This window comes from Miscanthus floridulus, chromosome 14 (assembly GCF_019320115.1).
Source record: "Miscanthus floridulus cultivar M001 chromosome 14, ASM1932011v1, whole genome shotgun sequence".
NCBI classification, from domain to species: Eukaryota; Viridiplantae; Streptophyta; class Magnoliopsida; order Poales; family Poaceae; genus Miscanthus; species Miscanthus floridulus.
The window spans coordinates 63,744,504-63,769,681 of record NC_089593.1 but is presented as its reverse complement, the minus strand read 5'-3'; the positions used below and the strand labels follow the sequence as shown (position 1 = coordinate 63,769,681).

General features: G+C 48.4%; 3 protein-coding genes and 1 pseudogene across 3 annotated transcripts; all 4 read left to right on the top strand.

Moving 5' to 3' along the window:
* The first annotated feature begins 266 nt into the window (after positions 1-266).
* Positions 267-1,670, top strand: LOC136503575 (probable receptor-like protein kinase At5g20050). The gene has a single exon (XM_066498606.1). It carries the CDS (start codon positions 267-269, stop codon positions 1,668-1,670), a length of 1,404 nt encoding a protein of 467 aa, XP_066354703.1.
* Positions 1,671-3,108: 1,438 nt separating this feature from the next.
* On the top strand, positions 3,109-4,263 carry LOC136503574 (probable receptor-like protein kinase At5g20050; annotated as a pseudogene).
* Positions 4,264-20,388: 16,125 nt separating this feature from the next.
* LOC136503573 (probable receptor-like protein kinase At5g20050) lies at positions 20,389-22,188 on the top strand. The gene has a single exon (XM_066498605.1). It carries the CDS (start codon positions 20,389-20,391, stop codon positions 22,186-22,188), a length of 1,800 nt encoding a protein of 599 aa, XP_066354702.1.
* A 564-nt stretch (positions 22,189-22,752) lies between these two features.
* Positions 22,753-23,572, top strand: LOC136503572 (probable receptor-like protein kinase At5g20050). The gene is made up of 2 exons (XM_066498604.1): positions 22,753-23,352; positions 23,417-23,572. The coding sequence occupies exons 1-2, from the start codon at positions 22,753-22,755 to the stop codon at positions 23,570-23,572; spliced, it is 756 nt and encodes a 251-aa protein (XP_066354701.1).
* Positions 23,573-25,178: the final 1,606 nt, after the last annotated feature.

The window sequence follows — 25,178 nt, the reverse complement described above, 5'->3', positions numbered from 1 at the left end:
TTATGTCTGTGTTCCTCTTTGGATTTCAAGAAACCGGCAGCTACAGTTATGTCATAGAAACCATTTCCTGGGCCAATATGGTAGCTATATCCTCGTATTGCGTCTGGAGGCTTAGCTTTATCCTGCCCTACTGTAGGGCTAGGCTGAAGAAGCTTGTGAGAACCATCTTACATGGTGCAATTGTAACTATGCTGTTGGTTGTGATTACATCTACCTATGGTGTTTATCGTTCTAATCCTCTTTATCCAGATCTATTTCCCCACCCAATGGATCTATACAACAGTGTGAAAGTATGGCTACTCATTCAGTTGGTAGCCTACAACGCCGTTGCTTTCCTATACATTTGCAACTCCTCCGGTCGGAAGGAGAAAGTTATCTCCGGTGGACTTCTTGTCCTTGTTCTGCTTGGCTTCCTACTCAGCTCGTCTGCCCACATCAATATTCGCACCGATCTCATTTTCGGGGCCAACATCGTGGCTATATGCTCGTACTGCATCTGGTACTACTGGAAGCTTTATCCGTGGATCCGACGATGGCTCGATGCGATCCGACGATGTCTCGATGCTCTTGATGCCCACACGGAGACAGAGCCACGTGAACCGGCACGGCAACTAGAAGCGGCGGCGGTGCTTCAGCTCCAAGTCCAACAGACCCCATTTCGCATAAGAGACATGCCGAAGGAATTCTCAAGCGATGAAATCCAAGCCATGACGCAAGACTTCGGAAACAGGATAGGGCGAGGCGCCTCCGCCCAGGTCTTTCGTGGGAGCCTTGATGACGGCACGGCCGTGGCCGTCAAGCGCATACATATGCACAGTGGGCGCACCGAGGCCGGCGAAGAAGAATTCAGAAGAGAGGTCTCCATCATCGCCAACGTGCACCACCGCAGCCTTGTGCGCCTCCTCGGCTACGGCCTCCAGCATGGGGGTGGCCTCTACCTGGTCTACCCCTTCTTCGAGAACGGGTCACTGGACAGGTGGATCTTCAACCGCAGTGACGAGCAAAGGCGCCTCTTGACTTGGCCAAAGAGGTTGTGCATCGCCGTCGATGTGGCCAGAGCGCTTGCGTACCTCCACAAAGACTGCCACCGGCGGATCCTGCACCTCGACATCAAGCCGGGCAACATCCTGCTTGACGGTGACCTCCGCGCGCATGTCTCCGACTTCGGTATCTCCCTCTGCATCACCCGGGACCTGACCAGCGTCATCAACACGCGCGGGAGGGGCACCTTCGGCTACATGGCGCCGGAGATGCTCGTCAATGCGGTGTCGGACAGGTCTGACGTGTTCAGCTACGGCATGACGCTTCTCGAGCTCATCGGCGGACACCGGAACTTCGATCCCTCGTCGTCGGCAGCGCCTGACCCGAACATCGCGCGGAACTTGCGGGAGAGGATGGCGCAAGGCGAGCACATGGAGTTGGTGGACGTAGCCATGGCGGTGGCTGTAGACGATGAGGAGGCGGTGAAGACGGTGGTCAAGGTGGCACTCTGCTGCATCCAGCACGAGCGGGACATGAGGCCAAGCATGCAAAATGTGGTGGATATGCTCGAAGGCCGGGTCACCGTTAATTTCCCGCCGGAGGCCCATCGTCCATCATCTTTTGTTGTAAGTTTATCGGAGCCACATTCGATTCCGGAGCACGCCGTCATCGACATGCACGGTGGGTGACGCCAGTGGATTGGGTCTCTCCACTTCAGATGTTATTCTCCAAGTATTTTACCATTTTATGTAGTTATGTGCACAATTGAACACAGGATTTCCTATTCGAAATTTGAAACCATATATTTGTATAATCAAATGAAGTCATGTTTTCCGAATTTGCTCAGATCCTCAGACCACACCTGCCTCTTCCTGCCTTCAGATGTTTGTATAATCACCGATAGATTTCCAATATACTAAATTCGATATTTCTGTTTTATTAGTGGATTCTGATAGGATTAATTTATCACTATATGTTTGTTATAATATCGCAGGTAGTCTCACTCTATATATTATACATCGGAGATTACATCTGTTGAATAAAGAAGATATATGTGGCAATGAAAATCGAAGGGATTGAGTGGACATGATTGGTTGGGCGATAGAGTCGTGGATATACTTGTGTAGTATCTGTATCTACCGTGAAGTTTGTACACACATTGGACAAAAAATTGCTTGTACATGGTCGGCCCAACGTGCACCATTGTTTTGGCCGGGTCCCACTCGTTTTGGAACCTTCATATCTTGTAGTTCACGCGCCTTTCTTCTCTTCTCAACCCATTCAATTCGAAGAAGAAGAGCACGCCCCACTGCGGTGCCAGCCCGGATTCTCATCTCTGCAACACTCTTTTTCTTCACTACCAGCCTGCATAGTGTAGCGAGACTATATAAACATGGCGGATGTAGAAGACTCCAGCCCTCCTGTCGATCCTTCTCGAGGATGCAGCAGCAAGCCATTGAGAACCATCTTACATGTTGTAATGGTAACTACCATATTCTTTGTGATCATGTTTGCCTACATATATCTTTATCGCATTCAATATATTAGCGCCGAGTACAATCTCGTTGATACTTATAGATATGCCGTTGCATCGCTGGTCATTCAGTTAATAACCTACCTTGCCCTTGGCTGCCTATACATCTGCAACTCCTCTGGTTTGCTGAAAAAGATGATCTCCGCTGGATATCTTGTATTTGTTCAGTTCGTCTTCCTTGTCTCCTCCATTGGAATTCCAGTTCACAGTCTTCGCGTTGACTTCGTTTCTGGGACCCATATCGTGGCTATATCCTGCACTCTAGGCTGAAAATGACTGTGAGAATCATCTTACATGAAACAATCGCAACTACCCTATTGGCTCTGGTCATAGGAACCTATTATGCAAATCCGCCCAAACCCAGCTCGTCTAATGAGTCTGATGACGATTATTACCAAGACATTGCGGTATGGCTGCTCATTCAGTTAGTAGCCTACAATGCCATTGGTTGCCTATACATCTACACCTCCTCCGGTCGGAAAGGAGAAGATTATTCTCTCCACTGGATTTCTTATACTTGTTCTGCTTTCTTTCCTCGTCTCCTCATTTCAAACAAGTATCGTCGCCCCTCCTTCATTTTCTGGGCCAATATCATGGCTATATCCGTGTACTACTATGTCTTGATTCTCTTCAAGATTTACCCTTGGCTCCGAAGTTGCCTTCTTGATGCTGATGACGCGGTGCCAACTGCCGCCACGCAAACTGGCACGCCATCAAGAAGCGGTGCTTCAAGCCTTCAACTCCAAACTCCGTTTGGCGGCATCCAGGAGGTGCTGCGGGAATTCTCGAGCTATGAAATCCAGGCCATGACGCAGGACTTCGGGAGCATAATAGGCCGAGGCCGCTCCACCCAAGTCTTCCGAGGGAACCTCGACGACGGCACGGCCGTCGCCGTCAAGCGGATCAACAATCACGGTGGGCGCACCGTGGCCGGCGACGACTTCCGGAGAGAGCTGTCCATCATCGCCAACGTGCACCACCACAGCCTGGTGCGCCTCCTCGGCTACTGCCTCTACCTCATCTACCCCTTCTTCGAGAACGGCTCGCTGGACAGGTGGATCTTCCACGGCAGCGACGAGCAGCGGCGTCTCCTGACGTGGCCGAAGCGGCTCTGCATCGCCGTCGACGTGGCCAGGGCGCTCGCGTACCTCCACAATGAGTGCCACTGGCGGATCCTGCACCTCGACGTCAAGCCGGGCAACATCGTCCTCCTCGACAGCGACCTCTGTGCGCACGTCTCCGACTTTGGCATCTCCATGTCCATCACCCGGGGCGTGCCCAGCATCATCAACACGCGCGGGAGGGGCACGTTAGGTTACATGGCGCTGGAGATGCTCGTCAATTCGGTGTCCGACAGGTCCGATTTGTTCATCAGCTACGGCAAGACGCTTCTCGAGCTCGTCGGCGAGCGCTCGAACTACATTGCCCCGCCGGTCCCGTCAGCAGACGATGCTTCATCAGCCTCGCCGGACCTCAAGCGGGACTACTTCCCGTATATCGTGAGGGATATGATGACGCGAGGCGAGCTCCTGAAGGCGGTGGACGCGGCCATGGCTCATGGTGTGGACGAGGAGGAGGTGAAGACTGTGGTGGAGGGGTGGCGCTCTGCTGCATCCAGGAACAGCCGGACAAGAGGCCCAGGATGCAAGATGTTGTGGATATGCTCAAAGGGCGAGTCTCCGTTAATCTCCCGCCGGAGATATTTTAGTTTCTGCACTTCAGATGTTCTCGAAATATTTTATGTAGCTATATGTCACAATTGAACATAGGATTTCTACTCCAAATTTATAAAACCAAAGATTATCAAATGAAGTCATGTTTTCTGAATTTTGCTCAGAGCCTCACACGACTCCTCCCTGATAATTGAATTTATAGCGTGATAAAATTAGTTTATCATCTATAGATTTCTTATAAGGGCTTTACTATAGTACTCCTAAGTAACTGTGACCTGTTCATTTAACTAGATCAGATGGTTATGATCATCTATTACTTATTAATAGGTGAAATATATTTATTTAATTTTAATTTTTGTAAAATAGGATTGATAAGGAAAATTCTAGGTATAAGAATCTTTTTTCTACATCTAATTAATACATGCGTGATATATTGGATGTGGTAAATCTTTTTATTTTGTAACTTTATAAGCTTGACATATTTTATTACCACACCTCTTGCCACTTGTGTTTGTGTGTACCATTGTGTTGTACTCCTAGGAGCTTGTAGTTTTGCAAGATCGCCCCATTCGCGTTTGTAGTATGCCGATGACGATTTGACCGGAAGCTCGATATATAGTAAAAACAGCGGATAGCAGTTTGGGAGAATGCCTAGCGGAGACCCACTTGCGTGTGGGGAAGGCCCGCCGGCTCCACGAAGTTATTCGACCAGTGGAGCTTGGCCCTTGTTAGGGCATCCTTACCATGGACTCCAACAAGGACTAGATTTTCTCGATACCTAGGGTATAATCATCATCGACGAACAAGAGCTTGCATTCTCTACCCTTTTGCTTTGGTGTTTACTTTGTTACTTAGGTTGTGTGCTTTACATTCCTTGTTTAGCTTTCTAGACTAGTAATAGGATTGGAACCTTTGCATAACTCTTTAGTAGCAGAGATAGCAACACATTTAGCAAAATCTTAGTTACAGATCTAGATAGATTACTTTCTTGCATAGGTTTTGTTCAGTTAAATTAGAGACCATAGTTTAGAGTACAAGTTTTAGAAAGCATAACCGAAACCCTAATAAATACCAATAGGATCTTTAATATTAGGTATAGCTAGGAAAGAGGCCATGTCGTCGACGCTCGCGTCACCACTGGGTGGCCGCAGCTCCGCCATGCCGCTCCGGTGGCCGGCCTGCCCTCTCTCTTCCTCCCCACTGGTGTTGCCCCCCTCTGCTTCTCCCTGGTATGCCCCCCTTCTTTGCTTTGGCGGTGGGCTCTGCCTTTGCCACCTTCATCCGAGGCAAATATGGCAACTCTATGGCTGCAGACCCTCAATCTGAAGATGAGTTCTCGTTGCTGGTTGCATTTGGAAGGTGCCACTTTTGCTAGGATGTTCCTTTTGTTGCCGACACTTTCTTCTCGCTCTTGGGGACTTCTTCATATTCTTTCAAAGTTGGTTTGACTGAGGACAATTTTTCTCTTCAGTGTCAACATCGGTATCATGTCTTCCTCGGGTGTCCAATATCAGTGCTGGGTTCTGGAACAGGCTCAAGCTCTGCAATGTTGCAACCCTCTCCGATGTTGAGATATGGAATGCTAGCACTCCCCGTCACCTGGACGTGAAGCTTTGGCCTTTCATCCTGCAGACTCTCCTATGGCGGTTGTGGGACGCTAGGAATGGTGAAATTTTCCGGAATGAGTCCCCCTCTAGTCGCTCTATTAATAGAGCGACTAGAGGGGGACTCATTCCGGAAAATTAGGCTTAAACGTTTTAAACATGATCAGGATGTAACTAGCCTGAACAATTGGCGACGCTACGTCCTCTCTTGTAACACTTCTGTTGCCTCCACGTTGCTGGAGCTTTGAATGAAATTTGGTGGGGAAGCTCTCCCCCCCCCCCCCCCCCCCCCCCCCCACTGGTTTAAAAAAAATTTGTTTCCTGTAAAGCTGTGGGATTTGAGGTTTATAAGATCAGAGACCTAATTTTTGACGATTTTTAGCTCTCTTTTCATCTTTTCAATGATGTTGGTCTCGTTAACTTTTGCCTGTTCTTTGTCTGATTCAAGAAATGCTCAGAAGTTTTCTTGGCAAGAGGTGAAATATAAGAAGAATTTGTCTTATGCGAACATGGTCAGACGTACTCCTTCAGTTCTTACTGGCCGCCAATGGTATTCCAGTGGATGCTGGTTCTCATTGGAGTGCTAAGATTGGGTCTTCCTCAGGCAGAGTTTCATCGTTCGCGTGCCCTTAAACTCGGCTTGATCCGTTTATTTTTTTCATCCGGAACAATATTTTTCTCTCACAATTTCATCCAGCATTCCTCAAAACCATCCAAATTCCTCCAGAATTCAGACAAGCGAACTGGTCTTTCTGAAACCCTCAGTCTTTAATAGAATCAAGTGGAGTGATGTGCAGTCTAATGATGTTCAGAGTACTGGTCTTCAGAACAGAACTTAATATAGTTATTAATAGTTCACAGTTAGCTTTTAAAAGTTGAAACTATTTAAAAGTGTGTACCAGTAATTAATAGCTCATGTTTTATCTGTAAAATACTAGTGACTCATACAAAATTAATAGGATTAAGTCCACTTTTGGCGCCTCAACTATTGTGTTGGTCTAATTTTATCCCCCAACTATAAAATTGTCCAGTACCGGTACCCCAACTGTCAAAACCGTTCAGTTTTAGCACCTGGGCGCGGGTAAGGCTGTTTTGTCCAACGTAGAGCGGTTTTGACACGCAACCTCCATCTCAGTGACATGTGGGGCCCACGCGTCATCGACTCAACCCCTCCCTCTCCATCCTCACGGCCACTCCCCCGACGCGTCCTCTCTCCACGCGCGTGAGACGGGCGCTGCTCCCTCGGGCGGCTCCCTCACGAGCGCTGCTCCTTCCGATGCTGCGGCGCTGGCCTTCACTCCTCTCGCGGGCGCGGGCGCTGACCTTCGCGCTGCAGGCGGTCCCGGCACGAGCGACGCGGCGGCGCTGGCCTACACTCCTCTTGGCGGTCCCGGGGCCGTCGTGGTGCTGTGTCGTCGCCGTGCTGGTGTTGCGCCCATGCTGTGCCGAGAAGTGCCGCTGCCGCGCGGTGCTACTGCCTGTGCCCGTGCTGTGCCTGCATCTGTCGTAGTTAGTTCGTGAGGCCGTCGGAGTTGATCCAGGGCTCGGCGGTCCTAGCAGCCTGCTACGCGCCAATGGACCCGACCTTGAGCACATGGACCAGCCGCGGCACCACGCCGAGCGCGCCAAGGCTGTCGGGCATACATGCCGTGGGGCCAGCCGAGCCACTGCCGTGCTCGCGCATGGGGGCTGCTGTGGCGTCATCGGGACACGTCTGCCGAGACGCGGTAAGGAGGGCATGTCGCCGCCGGCACAGGCTCACGGGCTGCTCCTCGAGCCATACGTGCCCACGTCCGCGCCGAGGCACCGATGCCAAGTTGCAGCGGCGGCACGTGAGCAGGGCGACGACGCTCGAGCAGGCTACGGCGGTGCGCGAGTAGGCTACGGCAGCGGTGCACGAGCATGGCGGTGGCGCTCGAGCAGCACGACCCGCATGACGCGCGAGCAGGGCGGCGGCGTGAGCAGCACAGCTGGCCGGTTGCCGGCGAACCATGGCCGTGAGGATGGAGAGGGAGTGATTGAGTCGATGACGCGTGGGCCCCACATGTCACTGAGATGGAGGTTGCGTGTCAAAACCCCTCAACGTCGGTCAAAACAGTCTTGCCCCCGCCCAGCTGCTAAAAGTGAACGGTTTTGACAGTTGGGGTACCAGTACTAGACAATTTTATAGTTGAGGGTTAAAATTAGACCGACACAATAGTTGAGGGGCCAAAAGTGGACTTAATCCTAATTAATATGATCGATGATTTATAATTTGTAGAGTTAATATGCCTAAATTTTTCATTTTTTATATTGTTTATATGTATAGAGTTTAAATACTTATATTTTGATTTCTTATTATATGATTTTTTTTAAATCATTGTGAATATTTATAGGCAACAACTTTAAATGTATATCCGAATTTAAACTATCCAATTTGTATTATTATCCAGTCATATTAGGACGATCCATATCCGTATCCGATAAAAAGATATTAAATACTGACATTCATATATTTTTTTGAGCCTCTCATCTAGGTACAAATGTAGTATCTGTTCATGAACAGACACATACCAACACCACACACACTCACACACACCACACTCACACCCACATGAACACAAACAGACCATATAACTACACCTAGATTCTGAGATCACGTCCTTTAAGAGATCACCGAAACCATCCAAGGCTCCGTAGGTGACGGGCGCGCCGCATTCCCTTTGTAGCTCCACGCGAGAGAGGCACCTGTTAAAATGGGGAAAACCCCGGTGAGAAATCGTGGGGCGAGCAGAGCTCAAACCCACGACCGGCCGCTGCACTACCGGCAGCGTTGCCACTCGAGCTACGGCTCGTTCAATACTGACATTCATATTGTCCTTGTGCATCGAGTCCTTTATGACATCTTGCTCTTAGAAAGTTGGGAATCATCTACAACATAGTTTTGTCTGGATTTTCAAATAGTGGGACAAACGAAAGTTTGCATAACTAATAACGACAAACTATTCTGCCGGCTACAATATGCACTGACGATGACTCATTGACAGCTCCATGCATACATTAATTAATTTCAAGGGAAGTACCGGAGCTACTGCCGAACGAAGAAGACAACCAAAAAAGCCATGCCGAGCACGATTACGAGGCAATGTGCTTTTTAAAATCGAGCCAAATGATCTCACTACATTGATATTGGAGTCCCCCTTTCATTATACAAGAACGCTAGCTCTCCACCTACTGCAGAATACGCTGGAATATTCCCAACTAAACAACAGGCATAAACACAAGGGTTGAAGGGTCTTTCTCCACCACCCACTACTGCATTAAAAACAACATAGGCGGTCAAAAAGGCTTTTCGTAGGTGGGCATCCTGTCCGCCTGTGCCGAAACTGAAAGGCCTACGATAATGAGCATTAATGCAGATGGTCCTATAGCCTGCCTATTTTAATCGCTGTTAACACGGGCTGTCCTGTTGCACACCTGCATAAATCAATTAGAAAAAAAGAAAAACCTATGGACATGCCCGCCGAGCACATCCACGACATCCACGCCAAGATCCACAGGCACCGCCCTCCTCACCGTGGCTGCCGCCGCCGGAGCTCGGGCCCTGACCTCTCACCGCCGGATATGTGCACCAAACGCCGAATCCGATGCTTAGCTGCTGAGGATTGAAGCCTCCGCGACCGAGACAAGCGGATCAAAGCCCCGCCGCCGACGGGGTGCGTGAGCCCTCCACCACCTGGCGCACGCCTCCACCACCCCGCTGTTAGGTGTGCGCGGACGCAGCCGCCGGAGCTCGGTCCTCAACCTCCCATCGTCGGATCTGAGCACCCAGTGTCGAATCTGATGCCTAGTCACCGCGGATCGAAGCCCCGCTGTCGGTGGGGCACACGATCACCGGTTAGGGACACGTGTGGGTCCTCCAATGCCGAGCGCGCGCGACCTCCACCATCGGGCGTGTGCAGAAGTGACTGCCTCCATCGATGCCATGCCGAGAGAGCAGTGGGAGACAAAAGAGAGAGAGAGGCGCCACCGCCAGGTGAGCTGCAAGAGACGAGAGAGACGATGCAGGGTGAGCTGTGAGAGACGAGAGAGAGAGAGGGGATGAGAAGCCCCCAAACCCTAAGCCCACTGACTTGGTTGATGGGCCTTTGTCGAGACACCACCAGGCTCGTTGGTCCATCAGACCCGTTCTGAGGGCCGCCGGGACGAAGGCTACCACCCAATCATCCTGGTGAGTCTCAACTGGGCGACTGTGGAAGGTCCTTTCGGAGGCCTTTGGCCATTCCCCCTTTTTGGCCTTTGCCTTTGGCCTTTGGCTCGAAGGTTCCATCACCGCCACTATGTAAAAAAAGCTAATCACAGACGTGTCTAAATGCACATTACAGACGTGGATTTGCCACATCTCCCATAACACGTCTGTGATGACCACAAATCACAAACGCATAAACACGCGTTAGAATTCTGATATCTCTTATCACATACGTGTCTATGTAAAAGGCGACAAACGCGTATATACAGAACACGTCTGTGATAAGAGTCACCACAGATGCATATGATTAAAATGCATCTGTGATGACTCTTATCACAGACGAGTTATGTCTAGACCATGTCTGTGAGAGGGCCTGTTAGAGACACATTTGTCTAGAAGCGCCCGAGAAGACAACATTGCATGGTGCCTCTCGGCTCGTGGACTGCTCCGGTTCGACTTGGAAGTATGCACCAGAAGCGGAGGGGGGGGCTGGCGGTAGCCCTTCTCTAGTGACGATATGATGTTGAATGTTCGCTAGTGTATAGAACATTTGACGGCGCTTCACCATGGTAGGGTTCGGGCCAAGACTGAGGTGGATCTTATGGGAAAGCACCTCCAGGTCGACGTGCAGGAGGCCTACAGGGGGAACGACGTCAGGGACTCGATGTACTCTAACAAGGTTTCCTCGAAGAGATGGAGTTCACCACTGTGATCAATGACATAGTATAGACTCCCAAAGCTGAGACTATAGTGGGGTGAAGGCACTACCGGCAGAGATGATCTCGTTGGAGAAGAGTAAGGCACCTTCAAGGGCAATGCCTCTAGCTCCGGCGATGAGGATGTTGGTTTGAACCACCAAAGGGTGGTGATCACACCTGACGCTGCCCCCTATGTATCTAGCTCGCTAGCTGTCGTGGGTCCAAAAACGTGGCGGTCATCGGGTTGTTCGACGTGGGTCTATGTGTGTACCCCAGTGGCTTAAGCACTCAAAGCACTTAGAACATGAGCGATTTATCCTTGTTTGGGCCTTTGAGCTCTACGTCTAGCAGTGGTGTTCTTTGTGTTAGGAATGTTCAATCGAGAGTTCTTATAATGGAGGAAATCAAGAGAGAGATTAAGAGGTGTAAGCATTGTGCTGATCTTGGGGAAGTTGGTGTTGCCCTTGTTCTTGCAGAAGCAATCCTAGGGAAGATGTGTGGTGGGAGTGGGCACCTTCTTCCTTTGAATTGGACAGGGGGGATGGGCTTGGGTAGGAGGTGGCGCAATCGCAGCTCGACACAATGGAATTGGTGGGCGCGAGGTATTTTGGTGACATGCTCAATTCAGAGAGGGGATGGGGAAGGAGTTAGAGGGTGACGGCACAATGGAGAAGGGCAAGAATGAGGGATTTGGGCATGATGCTGGGATTGGATTCATATACGAGTTGGGCAGTTGTTGGAAGATTTTGGTGGAGGCGGCACTGGGAGTTGGCAGGGGCGGTGCATGAAGAAGCTGAAAATTTGGGATGAGCAGGGTTACGGTAAGATTTAGGGTTTACAGACCAACAAAGCCTATGGGCCTTTCAACAGCCAATGTCCTATATGGACTGAAGGTTGGCCTTTTTACTAGTTTATACCGACAGATAGTTTGATGGTATAAGTAAATTACTTATACCAACTGATTGTTGCTCGAAAAAAGTACATTTCTTGACATTTGATCTATGGGTTAGTTATATATACCGATTGACTCTCAATAGTATAAGTGAATATATAATGACACACATGTGACGTTATATGTTAGTGTTGTGGTATCTTGTAAGTTTTTTTTTAGAATTACACAGTACAATATAGACGCCCAAAACACGCACACACACTCACTACTACATATTGATTTATCACTGTCGCCACTTTCACAGCTGTAGTGATAGAAGCAACGGTGTCATACTTCCACCACCGGTTGGACCGATAGGGAGGCCTCGTAGGAAGGAAACCGACCGTTGAAACTTCTGCCACCCACGGGTTAACAATAGATGCGGCAGTGGTATTTTCTCCATCGCAAGAAAAGCCGAGCCGACTAGGATAGGCGTTCTGGCCGCTGGACCTACACGACCGTTGGGTCTACCGGGGGTAGTAAATTTAGTGTGAGTTATTTCCCTATTTCCCAACTACCCACAACACAGTTGCATCACCAATATTACCCCGTAGTACTTCCACTTCTCCATCTTCAAGGTTGGCGCATTGTTCCTCTCTCCCAGTATATGCGAACCATTGCATGCCTCGCGCAGCGCCGCCGCCACCTCCCACACGGCCGGCGTATTGTTTCTCTCGCAATTTGTGTGAACCATTGCATGCCTCGCGCCGCGTTGCCACCAAATCCAAAGGCAAGGGTATGCTTTTGCACTTTACTAATGGATCTTTGTCGGATTATTTTCCTCTTTAGATCTTGTTAGTAAGGAATGGATCTTTGTCACAGGCTCTTTGAAATGAAGGCGGACCCCAACAAGAGGAATGCAGTGGCCAGCCTCATAGACGATCTCCTTCTCGACATTCTCCGCCACCTCCCGGTCGCTCCTTGTGCTCCTGCAAATGTGTCTGTCACTCCTGGAAGCGCCCTCATCTCTAACAACCATCAGCTGCTACCAAAGACTGTGGCCGGCTTCTTCTACGACACCGAGAACGGCAAGCGAGACTTCACCAGCGTCACCGGTGAACACCCCCCGACTTGTCCTTCTTGCCCTTCCACAAGGACAATGTGTAGCTATCTCAGATTGCTGCAACGGCCTCATCCTATGTTGGTTCCTTGGGGCTACTAGATACCACTATGTCGTCTACAATCCAATGACCCAGAAGTTTAACATACTGCCACCTAGCACCTATGATGTTGGACATTCTGTTGGTGAGACTCTCTTGGGATTCGATTCGATAGCATCCTCGCACTTCCACGTGATTGAATATGTGGATGTCGATGGTTTGTGCGCAAGTGTGGAGATCTACTCATCTGAACTGCAGTATGGATCTATAAGGAATCTGAATAGGGCGAGGAGACTGATGTGACATTTTCAAGATCACCAAGTGTGTTTCTTAACGGTTGTCTGCACATTATGGGGGGCTCTAGGGGGTACTCTGTGATACTTGCTGTGGATATGGAGGGAAACACATGGAGGAAAATTGATAGGCCTAGTGGTCTTTCAACACTCCATGCATCAAACTCAGGGTCACTTGTGTGTATGTACTTCTGGTGGTCCCAATGATTCCAAGCTTTCAATCTAGATCCTTGAAGACTATGGTACTAATAATTGTACATTGAAGCATACGGTCAGCACACAAATCCTGTTTGGAAGGATTAATATTAAATTTGGTTTTGTGAATTGTGTTGACAACTACATAGTGATTATAGTTCACCCAGAATAGAATTTTATTTTCTTTGCTTGGGAGAATAGAACAATCATCGCATATGACATGGACCGCATAAATGTTCATGTCATCCCTGTCCGGGTGTTTCGGTATTGCATTTGTAGCGTTAAAAAAGAGTTTATCTATAGACCATACTATCTTCCTTATGTTCCCTTTATCTTGGATTAATAACAGAGTAGTAAATAAAGCTGCATTTGATGTATCTCTCTGTCATGCATTTTAAATGGACCAATGTTGTTTGCTTGCCTATAGACATGTTAATTTCCTCAATGATGGATGTTGTCATTATTTCAGTTAAACTAGTGTGCCATCTCTGTTTTGTTTGCAAATTGAATTATTTATTTGGTGCACATATGCGTTACGGTGGTGTTACAATAACATTTTAAAACCAATGGCTCCTCTGATTGGCTTTTAATAGAGGCACGTGGTCACGTGTACCGTCTTCTGCTTGGCTTTTAATTTAATTCCTCACAAAAAATGTAACATGAGACTTGATCGGATGAACTCTGTTATGCGATGAATCAGAAATTACACATCAATTCTCAGTGGTGTGACAGTTCACGTCGCCGTTTCAAACGGTGATTCAACATTAGTAGCACAAAGAGTACTGTAGTAGAACACCTATATTGAATTATGGAGTAGTGTCCTATTTACTCTCACAACAGAAAATCAAAACCTAACTAATTCACTCTCACATGTAAAGAGTGAATTAGTTTCCTCTTCCAATTGCCTTCCTGAACAAAATAATTTCGCGGCAAGCCTACAGTCCTCGCTGCAAAACAGAGTCCTTTATTCCCATCCTTTTGGAACGCCGCAATCGCTACCTGAGCACGGAAGATCGCCACGCACCTGTGCCAATGACGGTGGCAGCCACTTGTTGCTCCACCATGTCGTTTGGTGGATCACGTTCGCGGCTGCCTCATGGCACAGCCGAACCCCCTGGTTGCTTAGCCACCTGCTCGTTGGTCTGCCGCCGCCACCCGTGATTCTTCCTCACCCTCGACCTATCTTATGTACCGCCTAGCAGTGTTGTCGTCGCCAGCACCGCCATTGTGTCTATAGAGGAATATGGCGACCAGATAGCCCACCATATTGTGCCCGCCATTGGCAGCGCGGGTGAGATAATCGAGGCATTGCTAGGGGCTGTGGTTTTCTGTTAATATGGTTTGTATCCCGGTGAGCAAGCAAGCCTTCGGGTTGCCAACTTGGGTCAGCCTAGTAAGGAGGGCGAAGTAGTTGACGTGGTCGTTAGACAACCTCGCCCCGCATCTACACCGATCCACTGCCATGTGCCGACCGATGGTGGGGTCACCACAGATGTGGCGCATGGATGAGCACGTCGCCTGTAGGCTATGGAGGTCATTCATGGGCCACTCCGAGGTCGCAGCAAGGTGGCCGACAATCTCAATTTGCACCTCGGTAGGGAGCGCCATTAGCGACATGGGCTGCCGCCTCACCGCCATGATTGCTGGCATGGATGGAGGTACAGCGTGTGGATGGTGCGATGTACGTTGATTGAGGAGTTTTTTGGGAGGAATTTGATTGAGGAATAGTTATTGTGACGAACTTGTTTCTCGGTTATGTAAAGAGTATCGTCCGGCCACGCAGTGCACTGTGCCACTTGATCTTGGACGTTGGAGCGATCTTGACGGCATAGCCCACAACATCATTGTTGGGTACAGCGTGTTCTTACGTGTGAATCACACTCCTAATTGATGACCATTGTGGCGGTTGCTTTTCCAATGTTTTTGAACGCTTTGGGTACGCTGCCAGGCCAAGCGACGTGAAATACGTGCCTTGAAACTCAACGCTACCATGCGAATGGTCGCCATTGAATGGATGCATTGGGTACGCTGCGAGGTGAGGCGACGGGAAATATGCGCCTAGGGAAGTCAACGTTGCCATGCGAATTGTCGCCATTGCTTCATATAACAATGGGGTGCGGTGTGTTGCTTTCTCCACTCTGAACTTGCCAAATTTTGCAGTTGATCTTTCCCTTTCTTTCTTCCACTTTCTCCGCAAGCATGGCAGGCCACAGTGACTCCAAGAGCGAAAACTCATATTCAGACGAGGATGAATTCAAAGAGAAGGAGAGCGAGATCCTACTTGGCCTCTCCAATGGAGGCGTCAGGTTTCATGGTCATGGCGAGGGAACCTTTGTGTGTCCTTTTTGCCACGGCAAGAAAGTGCCATCATGGAGTCTTCACGAGTTGTTGCAGCACGCCAATGGGAAGTCTCGCAGAGGCGACATGATATTTGGGCCAGAGCATAGTGCTTTGGCCAAGTATATCCTAAGGAATGATGCCATGGCCTGCAACCATGAGCTTGGTGGAGTTGGAGACTGTGGCGGCAATTAAGCGGTGAAGGCTCGTAGGGACAAGCACCACGCGGCCAATAGGTCCGACAAGGAAGTGCGCAAGAACAAGGTACTGATGAAATAACTCTGTGTGATGATGTTTTTTATCAACCTTCTTTCAATTTTTTAAGTTACTACATAGTTCCTATCACCAAATGAAACTAACTATATTTTCATTAACACAGCGGACCGAGCGCCGCATGGGAAAGGGCCTCTACTACAAGCCCGGCAGAAGGCCCGACGGAGGGTCATCCGCATCCCGCTGAAGCTAGTCTTGTAGTAGGATTTTTATTTTATGTACAGAATTTTTAGCGTAGAATATGTATATTTTATTTAGATGAAATATGAAATGTTCTTAACTTATGTATTTTTGGGACCTTCCTTATCTTTGCTGCGATGTTTATTTTGTGTGATGGGGAAGCGGTAGTGTGATGGTAGCCTCCGAGCACCATAGATTTTGCGACCGTATGTCACGTCCGTCATTAGGTGATATTCGTAACACGCAACCACCACCACTGGCAGCCTTCACCACCGCTTCCAGACAGTCAGGAACTCAATATGGCACCGCTATCATCATTTTCCAAGACCGCCCAAGTCCCCCACGCGTATTTACAAAGTTACGCTCAAATTTGCATTCCCGCGGCTCCTACTTTAACTTACAAAGACCGCCTCTTCTCCACCCTGTTTGCCTCCTCCTCAGTGCTACTATTCCCATCACCGCCACTCACCGCCGACAATCTAGTGCTCTACGCCGCGGCGTCGGTATGCCTCACTGGCCCGCACAGATCCATCGGTGACCAAGGTGGTACTCACTGTCGTGCCGGCTCGAGCTCACTGCTGCAAGATCCAAACACAAGGGTAACGCTTTCGCACTTCCCTTATCCATGTTTCTTGGATTTTTATTCCTCTCTTCACTCATGTACGTAGGAAGCAAGCTTCCATTTGATTAGTGTGTGTCTGCCGCTCCAGCAGATCCTTGTCAAGATGGAGGAGGTCCCCAACAAGATGAAGGGAGTGGGCATCCTCACAGACCATGTCTTGGTCCTCATCATCCGCCGCCTCAGTGCCCGCTCCTTGTGCAACTGCAAGTGTGTCAGCCGCTCCTGGAACCACCTCATCTCGGACGCCGAGTACCAAAAGGAGCTACCCCAGATTGTTGTTAGATTCTTCTATCACACCTAGAAAGGCAAACACCACTTCACCAGCATCACCGATGAACACCCCTCCTTGTCCTTCTTGCCCTTCCCCATTCATGATGTCATCGTGTCGGATTGCTGCAGTGGCCTCATCCTCTACTGGTGTTTTAGGTGTCGCTATGTTGTCTGCAATGGCGACTAACAAATGGTTGCTACTATCGGATAACCTCTGTTCTTGTGGCGAGGCTCGCATGGGGTTCGATCCGACAGTCTCCTTGCACTTCCATGTGTTTAAATATGGGAAGATGAGGGAGGGTGAATCCACAGGTGTGAGCATCTACTCATCTAAGAGTGCAGCTTGGATCTTTAAAGAATTTGAATGGGGCAACGGTATTATAGTATCCACATATGCGAGAAGTGTGTTTCTTAATGGTTTTATGCACTGTCTTGAGTTCCCTCAGATCGTTGCTGTTGATATGGACGGAAAGATATGGATGAAAATATAGAAGCCACGTGGTGATGCAATCTCCATCTATGAAGCCCAGGATCAGTCGTGTTTATGTACTAATGATATTTACACTATGACTCAGCTTTCAATTTGAATCCTTGAAGACTATGGTAGCAATAGATGGACATTGAAGCATACGGTGACCACGCTGGAGATATTTGGACAGAACAATATTGAACTTGGTTATGAGGTTTGTGATGCGGAGTACAGAGTGATTGCAGTTCACCTTGAATAGAATTTGATTTTCCTTATTGGGGAGGACAGAACACTGCTTGCATATGACATAAACCATAGAAAACTTCATGTCCTCCCTACATGGGTAATGCGCTGTCCTAGACCTACCTGGAGTCTATGTATCAACGGACCTCACTATCTTCCTTATGTTCCCTTGTTCATGGAGTCATTAGCAGAGCAGTAAAGGTGCATTTATTGTATTTTGTTTGTTCAGGTAGGCAGTTGTTTTGATTCTATATATAGACCAATTTGGGCTTGGTAACTAAAGGAATGGTGTGTTTAATATCATTAATTTTGTTGCTTTGTGCAGGTTGAGTCTGAGTGCTTTTGAATAATTTTCATGCATTAGCTATGGTAGGAAGAAGAGGGGTTTCATGGTACATTGGCTACCAATCCGAAGGATAGACTAATTATATTCATTTTTGCCTAGCAAGCAGGAGTGCCACATAGGCGGAGCACAGCAACATCGTTTCGTTATGTAAGTCTGTAGAGATCATTACCTTTAGTTTGCGATCTATGTACCGCTTGTGTTAGGAAATCAGTTGAGAAATACATTATGGTAAGTGTCCATTGTTATTGTAAGAACATGGTTTATGGATGTAATGATTATATCTGTATGCTTTGTGTTCAGAAAGCTATTTTATTTTTTTGTTATCACCACCGTCGTTGGTGGTACAAACGTCCAACACCGTCGCTATATGTATTATGCGGCAGGGATCAAAAGTGTATCACCGCTGAATCGTTCAGTAACCTGACACCGACTAAACGATCATCAAAGGCGGATCGTGGTGCAAGGCGACGGTGACCATGACCTTTGTACTGATGGTTCATACGCTGAAGCGATGGTGATGTTTACCTCTACAGACGTCTTGGCCGTCGAAGCGACAATGAACCTGCACAGTAGACAGTTGGGTCAAAGTACAAGGCGACGGTGTCGTGACCACTACACAGGCGGTTGATGTGCCCAGACAACAGTGATGATAGCCTCCACACAGGCGGATTATTTGACAATGCGGCGGTGTTAGTGCATACCCACATAGACGGGTCATGCTCCAATGCGACCAAAGTAAGGACCTTATCACGGATGGATCATAAGCCAAAACGGCTATGTATTGTACACCGCAGTCGGTCCCAGATGCCGACAGTGAGGGCAATGACCATCACTGCCGACAGCTTACTGCCGAGACCGAAATTGGACTGCGATTGGGGTTACGACGTGGCTGTGAAAAGTCTGAGTGTAGTAGTGTCAACCCTATGAACACACGTATGCAAACCCTATCTCTATGAGCACCTTCGAATGACTGAGCCGGCAAATTTTGAGATTGACAGCGCAAACATGTTATTATTTGAACCCATCATTTTAAACTATGTTTTCTTGTAGTGGCATAAAGACCTAGATTTTAACGGCAAGGAAGTAGATAATGACAATCTCCTAGATGTCGTCGGGGACCTCGGTCAGTTTTTACTGAGCAAAGTGATATACAAGAACGACGAGTACCAGGATCCATCGTCCGTGATAGGACATCAGGCTGATTGGTTGAGACTTCTCGACTGTCACGTTTATATACAACAAAAGACTTAGGTTGCTGAAAACAGTGTGCATTTGATGTAACACATTATTATTATTATATTAGTATACCAATGGCCCCGTTTGCTTCGCTGAAAAAATAAGCCGAAACACTGTTCCGGTTGATTTGTTGTGAGAGAAAAACACTGTTCCGACTGAAAAACAAGCTGAAAAAGACGGATTATAAGATAAGCGAACAAGGCCAATTCATGTGATGTTTTCTCCTCATCTAAATATACATATATACGTGTATATTTATAGTGCATACTTGACATACATACTACTCTAGATGGTCTAACATGATCACACTCTGTCTACGTACATTTCATCGGGTCATATTCACCATGAATCTGGAGATGTACACATGAGAATAACTACACCCTAATAATAGGAAATAATTTCCCTATATATACATTATATATAACACTTTATATGTGTATTTAGAATTTAGAATTTTCAATATGGGCAAAAAAGAGATTTTTGGAGGTGGTTAGAAATGGTTAATTAGGAACAACAGCCGCCTCTTAAAAAAAATTGAGTCGTAGAGACAGCTAGAAACAGCAGTCATATTTGGAAACCCATTTCTAAAGACAGTTGTTATTTTCAACTACCTCTAAACATCGATTTCAAGGAGCGGCTAGACAGCCGTGGAGACAGACCAAGTATGTACGACTGGGAAGTTCTTCGTCCATGGTCAGTTCAACGTATACATGGTACAAGTACATCATGCACCCCGTTCGCTTGGATTGTTTCTGTAGCTTATAAGCTGGCTGATGCTGTTTTGTTGTGAGTGAAAACCACTGTATCATAGCTGATAAGTATGGCTGATATGATCAAGCGAACATGGTGACATGTGTTTTGGTTGGCCAGCCGGGCCCCATTCGCTTTGGGATCTTCATATGAATTGCCTGGCTCCAATGCCTTGTCGTTTGTAGTTCACGCGCCTTTTTCTTCTCAACCCTTTGTAGACTCTTCTATCGTCCCGGATTTTCATCTCCGCAGCGCTTTTGCTTTGCTTCCATCTTTCCAGTTCCAGCCTGCAGAGTCTAGTAGGTACAATAAACATGCTGGACGTAGAAGACTCCAGCCCTCTTGTCGATCCTTCTCAACGATGCTGCAATGCATGGACAACCATCTTACATGTTGTGATGGTAACTACCCTTTTCTCCGTGATCATGTATGCCTACATTTATCTTTATTGCGTTCACCTCTACGCCGTTGCATCGCTGGTGATTCAGATCATAGCCTACCTTGCCCTTGGCTGCCTATACATCTACAACTCCTCCTGTCGGCAAGACAAGTTTATGTCTGCTGGATATCTTGTACTTGTTATGTCTGTGTTCCTCATCTCTCCTCTTGAAATTTATACCAACGACCGCACCTACCTTTCTGGAATTCATACCAACGACCGCACCAACCTCATTGAACTCGCTTCCTGGGCCAATATGGTAGCTATATTCTCGTATTGCGTCTGGAAGTGTAGCTTTATCCTGCACTACTGTAGGCTGAAAAAGCTTGTGAGAACCATCTTACATGGTGCAATTGTAACTATCCTATTGGTTGCGATTATAATTGCCTATTGTAATTATCTAGATTACGCCGAACCGTACCACTACAGCAGTATTAAAGTTCGGCTACTCATTCAGTTAGTAGCCTACAACGCCGTTGGTTTCCTATACATTTGCAACTCCTCTGGTCGGAAGGAGAAAGTTATCTCCGCTGGACTTCTTGTCCTTGTTCTGCTTGCCTTCCTACTCAGCTCGTTTGCCAACACCGAACTTCGCACCGATCTCATTTTCGGGGCCAACATCGTGGCTATATGCTCGTACTGCATCTGGAAGCTTTATCCGTGGATCCGACGATGGCTCGATGCTCTTGATGCCCACACGGAGACAGAGCCACGTGAACCGGCACGGCAACAAGAAGCGGCGGTGCTTCAGCTCCAAGTCCAACAGACCCCATTTCGCATAAGAGACATGCCGAAGGAATTCTCAAGCGATGAAATCCAAGCCATGACGCAAGACTTCGGAAACAAGATAGGGCGAGGCGGCTCCGCCCAGGTCTTCCGAGGGAACCTCGACGACGGCACGCCCGTCGCCGTCAAGCGCATACATCTGCACAGTGGGCGCACCGAGGCCGGCGAAGAAGAATTCAGAAGAGAGGTCTCCATCATCGCCAATGTGCACCACCGAAGCCTTGTGCGCCTCCTCGGCTACTGCCTCCAGCATGGGGGTGGCCTCTACCTGGTCTACCCCTTCTTCGAGAACGGGTCACTGGACAGGTGGATCTTCAACCGCAGTGACGAGCAAAGGCGCGTCTTGACTTGGCCAAAGAGGTTGTGCATCGCCGTCGATGTGGCCAGAGCGCTTGCGTACCTCCACAAAGACTGCCACCGGCGGATCCTGCACCTCGACATCAAGCCGGGCAACATCCTGCTTGACGGTGACCTCCGCGCGCATGTCTCCGACTTCGGCATCTCCCTCTCCATCACCCGGGACCTGACAAGCGTCATCAACACGCGCGGGAGGGGCACCTTCGGCTACATGGCGCCGGAGATGCTCCTCAATGCGGTGTCGGACAGGTCCGATGTCTTCAGCTACGGCATGACACTTCTCGAGCTCATCGGCGGGCACCGGAACTTCGACCCCTCGTCATCGGCGACGCCGGACCCGAACCTGGCGCGGAACGTGCGGGAGAAGATGGCGCAAGGCGAGCACATGGAGTTGGTGGACGCAGCCATGGCGGTGGCTGTTGACGATGAGGAGGCAGTGAAGACGGTGGTGAAGGTGGCGCTCTGCTGCATCCAGCACGAGCGGGACATGAGGCCAAGCATGCAAAATGTGGTGGATATGCTCGAAGGCCGGATCGCCGTTAATTTCCCGCCAGAGACCCGTCGTCCATCATCTTCTGTTGTAAATTTATCGGAGCCACATTCGATTTCGGAGCACGCCGTCATCGACATGCACGGTGGGTAACGCCAGTGGATTGGGTCTCTCCACTTCAGATGTTATTCTCCAAGTATTTTACCATTTTATGTAGTTATGTGCACAATTGAACACAGGATTTCCTATTCGAAATTTGAAACCATATATTATTTGTATAATCAAATGAAGTCATGTTTTCCGAATTTGCTCAGATCCTCAGACCACACCTGCCTCTTTCTGCCTTCAGATGTTTGTATAATCACCGATAGATTTCCAATATACTAAATTCGATATTTCTGTTTTATTAATGGATTCTGATAGGATTAATTTATCACTATATATTTGTTATAATATCGCAGGTAGGCTCATTCAGTTAGTAGCCTGCAATGCCATTGGTTGCCTATACATCTACACCTGTCGGAAGAAGAAGATTATCTCCACTGGAATTCCTATACTTGTTCTGCTTTCTTTAATTTCCTCATCTCCTCATTTTTTCAAACAAATATCTTCGCCCCTCCTTCATTTTCTGGGCCAATATCGTGGCTATATCCGTGTACTATGTCTTGATTCTCTTCAAGATTTACCCTTGGCTCCAAAGTTGCCTTCTTGATGCTGATGACGCGGTGCTGCCACGCGAACTTCGGAAGCATGATAGGGCGCGGCGGCTCCGCCCATGTCTTCCGAGGGAACCTCGATGACGGCACGCCCGTCGCCGTCAAGAGGATGAACATCCACGGCGGACACACCGTGGGGCCGGTGAGGAGGACTTCCGAAGAGAGCTCTCCATCATTGCCAACGTGCACAACCACAGCCTGGTGCGCCTCCTCGGCTACTGCCTCCAATGCAAGGGCGGCCTCTACCTGGTCTACCCTTTCTTCGAGAATGGCTCGATGGACAGGTGGACCTTTCACAGCAAGGAGCAGCGGCCTGTGCATCACCATCGACGTGGCCAGGGCGCTCGCGTACCTCCACAATGAGTGCCCCTGGCGGATCCTGCACCTCGACGTCAAGCCAGGCAACATCCTGCTCGACCGCGACCTCCGCGCGCACGTCTGCGACTTCGGCATCTCCCTCTCCATCACCCGTGGCCTCAACAGCGTCGTCGACACGGAGCACCTCAAGGGTACATTAGGGTATATGGCGCCGGAGATGCTCTACAGCGCGGTGTCCGACAAGTCCGACGTGTTCAGTTACGGCATGACACTCCTCGAACATGTATCCCTCGTTGGAGACGCCGGACCTCACTCAGGACTACTTCCCGTACATCGTACGCGAGAAGGTGGTGCGGGGCAAAGTCTTGGGGGTTGTGGACGCGGCCATGGCGTCCATGGACGATGAGGCGGTGAAGACGGTGCACATGGTGGCGCTGTGTTGCATGTTGGTATTTCTTAGCGTAAGCGAAAGAATCCGCAAGCGCACGAAAGTACCGTTGTAGCACTTCATCCGGTGGTATTCAGCGTATTGTATTTCCACGAGGAACGGAAGTGTAAAGGGTCTCATAGCTAGTTCCCCCAAGAAAACAAGGAAGAAGAGAACTTGGGTAGTGAGGTTTTTCTATGGATAGAGTTCTTAGGTAAAGATAGCTTAGTTACTAAAGACTTGCTTCGGGCACCGGGTAGCATTTGGTCTGCCAAGTGAGCCCGACCTGTAGCTCTACGCCGAACCCGAATGTGGGGGATTACGAGGGACGAATAGGGCTGTCACCACCTGTCACCTACCCCTCAACTGTGGGGAACAAGGCAAACTAAGGTAACTACTAGCTTAGACACCATGTACATGCTATTAGCTGCTACCCTAGCGTTGGCCAGGAACTTCTGTCTCTATGAGGAGTCCTCTACTAGAGTATTCATTACTAGAACAAACGATGAACCCATAAGTAAATAGTAATCAAAGCTAACTTACTCAAGAACTCACCACTGTAGAGAAACACGAACTCTTTACTCCAAATAGCGAAGATATTCGTTGAGGTACAAGCACGAGTGATCCGACAACTCCGAAACTCCTCTTACTCTTCCTTACTCACTCCCTATACTAATTCTAGCTTGGAGAGCTAAGGTAGGAGTGCGGCTCTTCTTCTTCTTGCTTCTTGTGTTGTGTGTCGTGAGGGGGTAGCCTTCTCTTTACAAAGCTCTTCTAGGGCGGTTTGTATGAGGAATATTCCTTGGATCCATGCCAAACCGCCCTCCCCTCCATTCAATGTACTGACCTGCGGAGGCTGGGCCCAAGCTGAGGCGGTAGGGGTGCGGGCTCACCCCTGGTGCGGCCACACCAGGATGGCCCCATCGGGCAACTGCCTTTGGCAAGTGGGCTGCTAGTTGGGCCTAGGCCACTCCTCCATAGGTTTGGGGGCCAGGTTTGCAAGGTAGGGGGGCTTCACTACTGGAATCTCGCTTTTTTCTGTGTGTGCGAAAACACACAGAAAAATACGAATACCGTCAGAAAAATATTTTTCTGACGGTGTACCCTCAGAAAAATACACACAGAAATATAATGACAGAAAAATCGAATTTTTCTGTGGGTTCACCGTCAGAAACAATTTTTCTGTGGGTCTCACACGCATAAAAAAATTATGTTCGCCCAGATTAAAACTAATTTTTCTGTGTATTAATCCACACAGAAAAAAGAAATAAACGCACAGAAAAACACGTTTTTTTCTGTCGGTCTAGGTGAACTCATAGAAAAATTCATTTTGCCCAGATTAAAAGTAATATTTCTGTGTAGCCAACCTCACAGGAAAAAAGAGTTAAATGCACAAAAAAAATTATTTTAAAATAGTAGCAACAGTATATTAAAATATATATTTTCCATACAGTAATTTCTGTGCATGACCAACAAGGTTTCATTCAAATAATACACAAATACAGTACTCGAAGGGACCTGCTATCAGATAAAAGAAACGAAGCATTACTGATGGACCCACTAGCAAATGAAAGAATCAAAGAATTAACTGCTGCTGTGAAAGAAACTGTCAATCAGCACTCCATCACCATCTGTTAATCAAGAATGGAGGTGCTGGGCTTGAAGTTGAACGAGGATTTTGG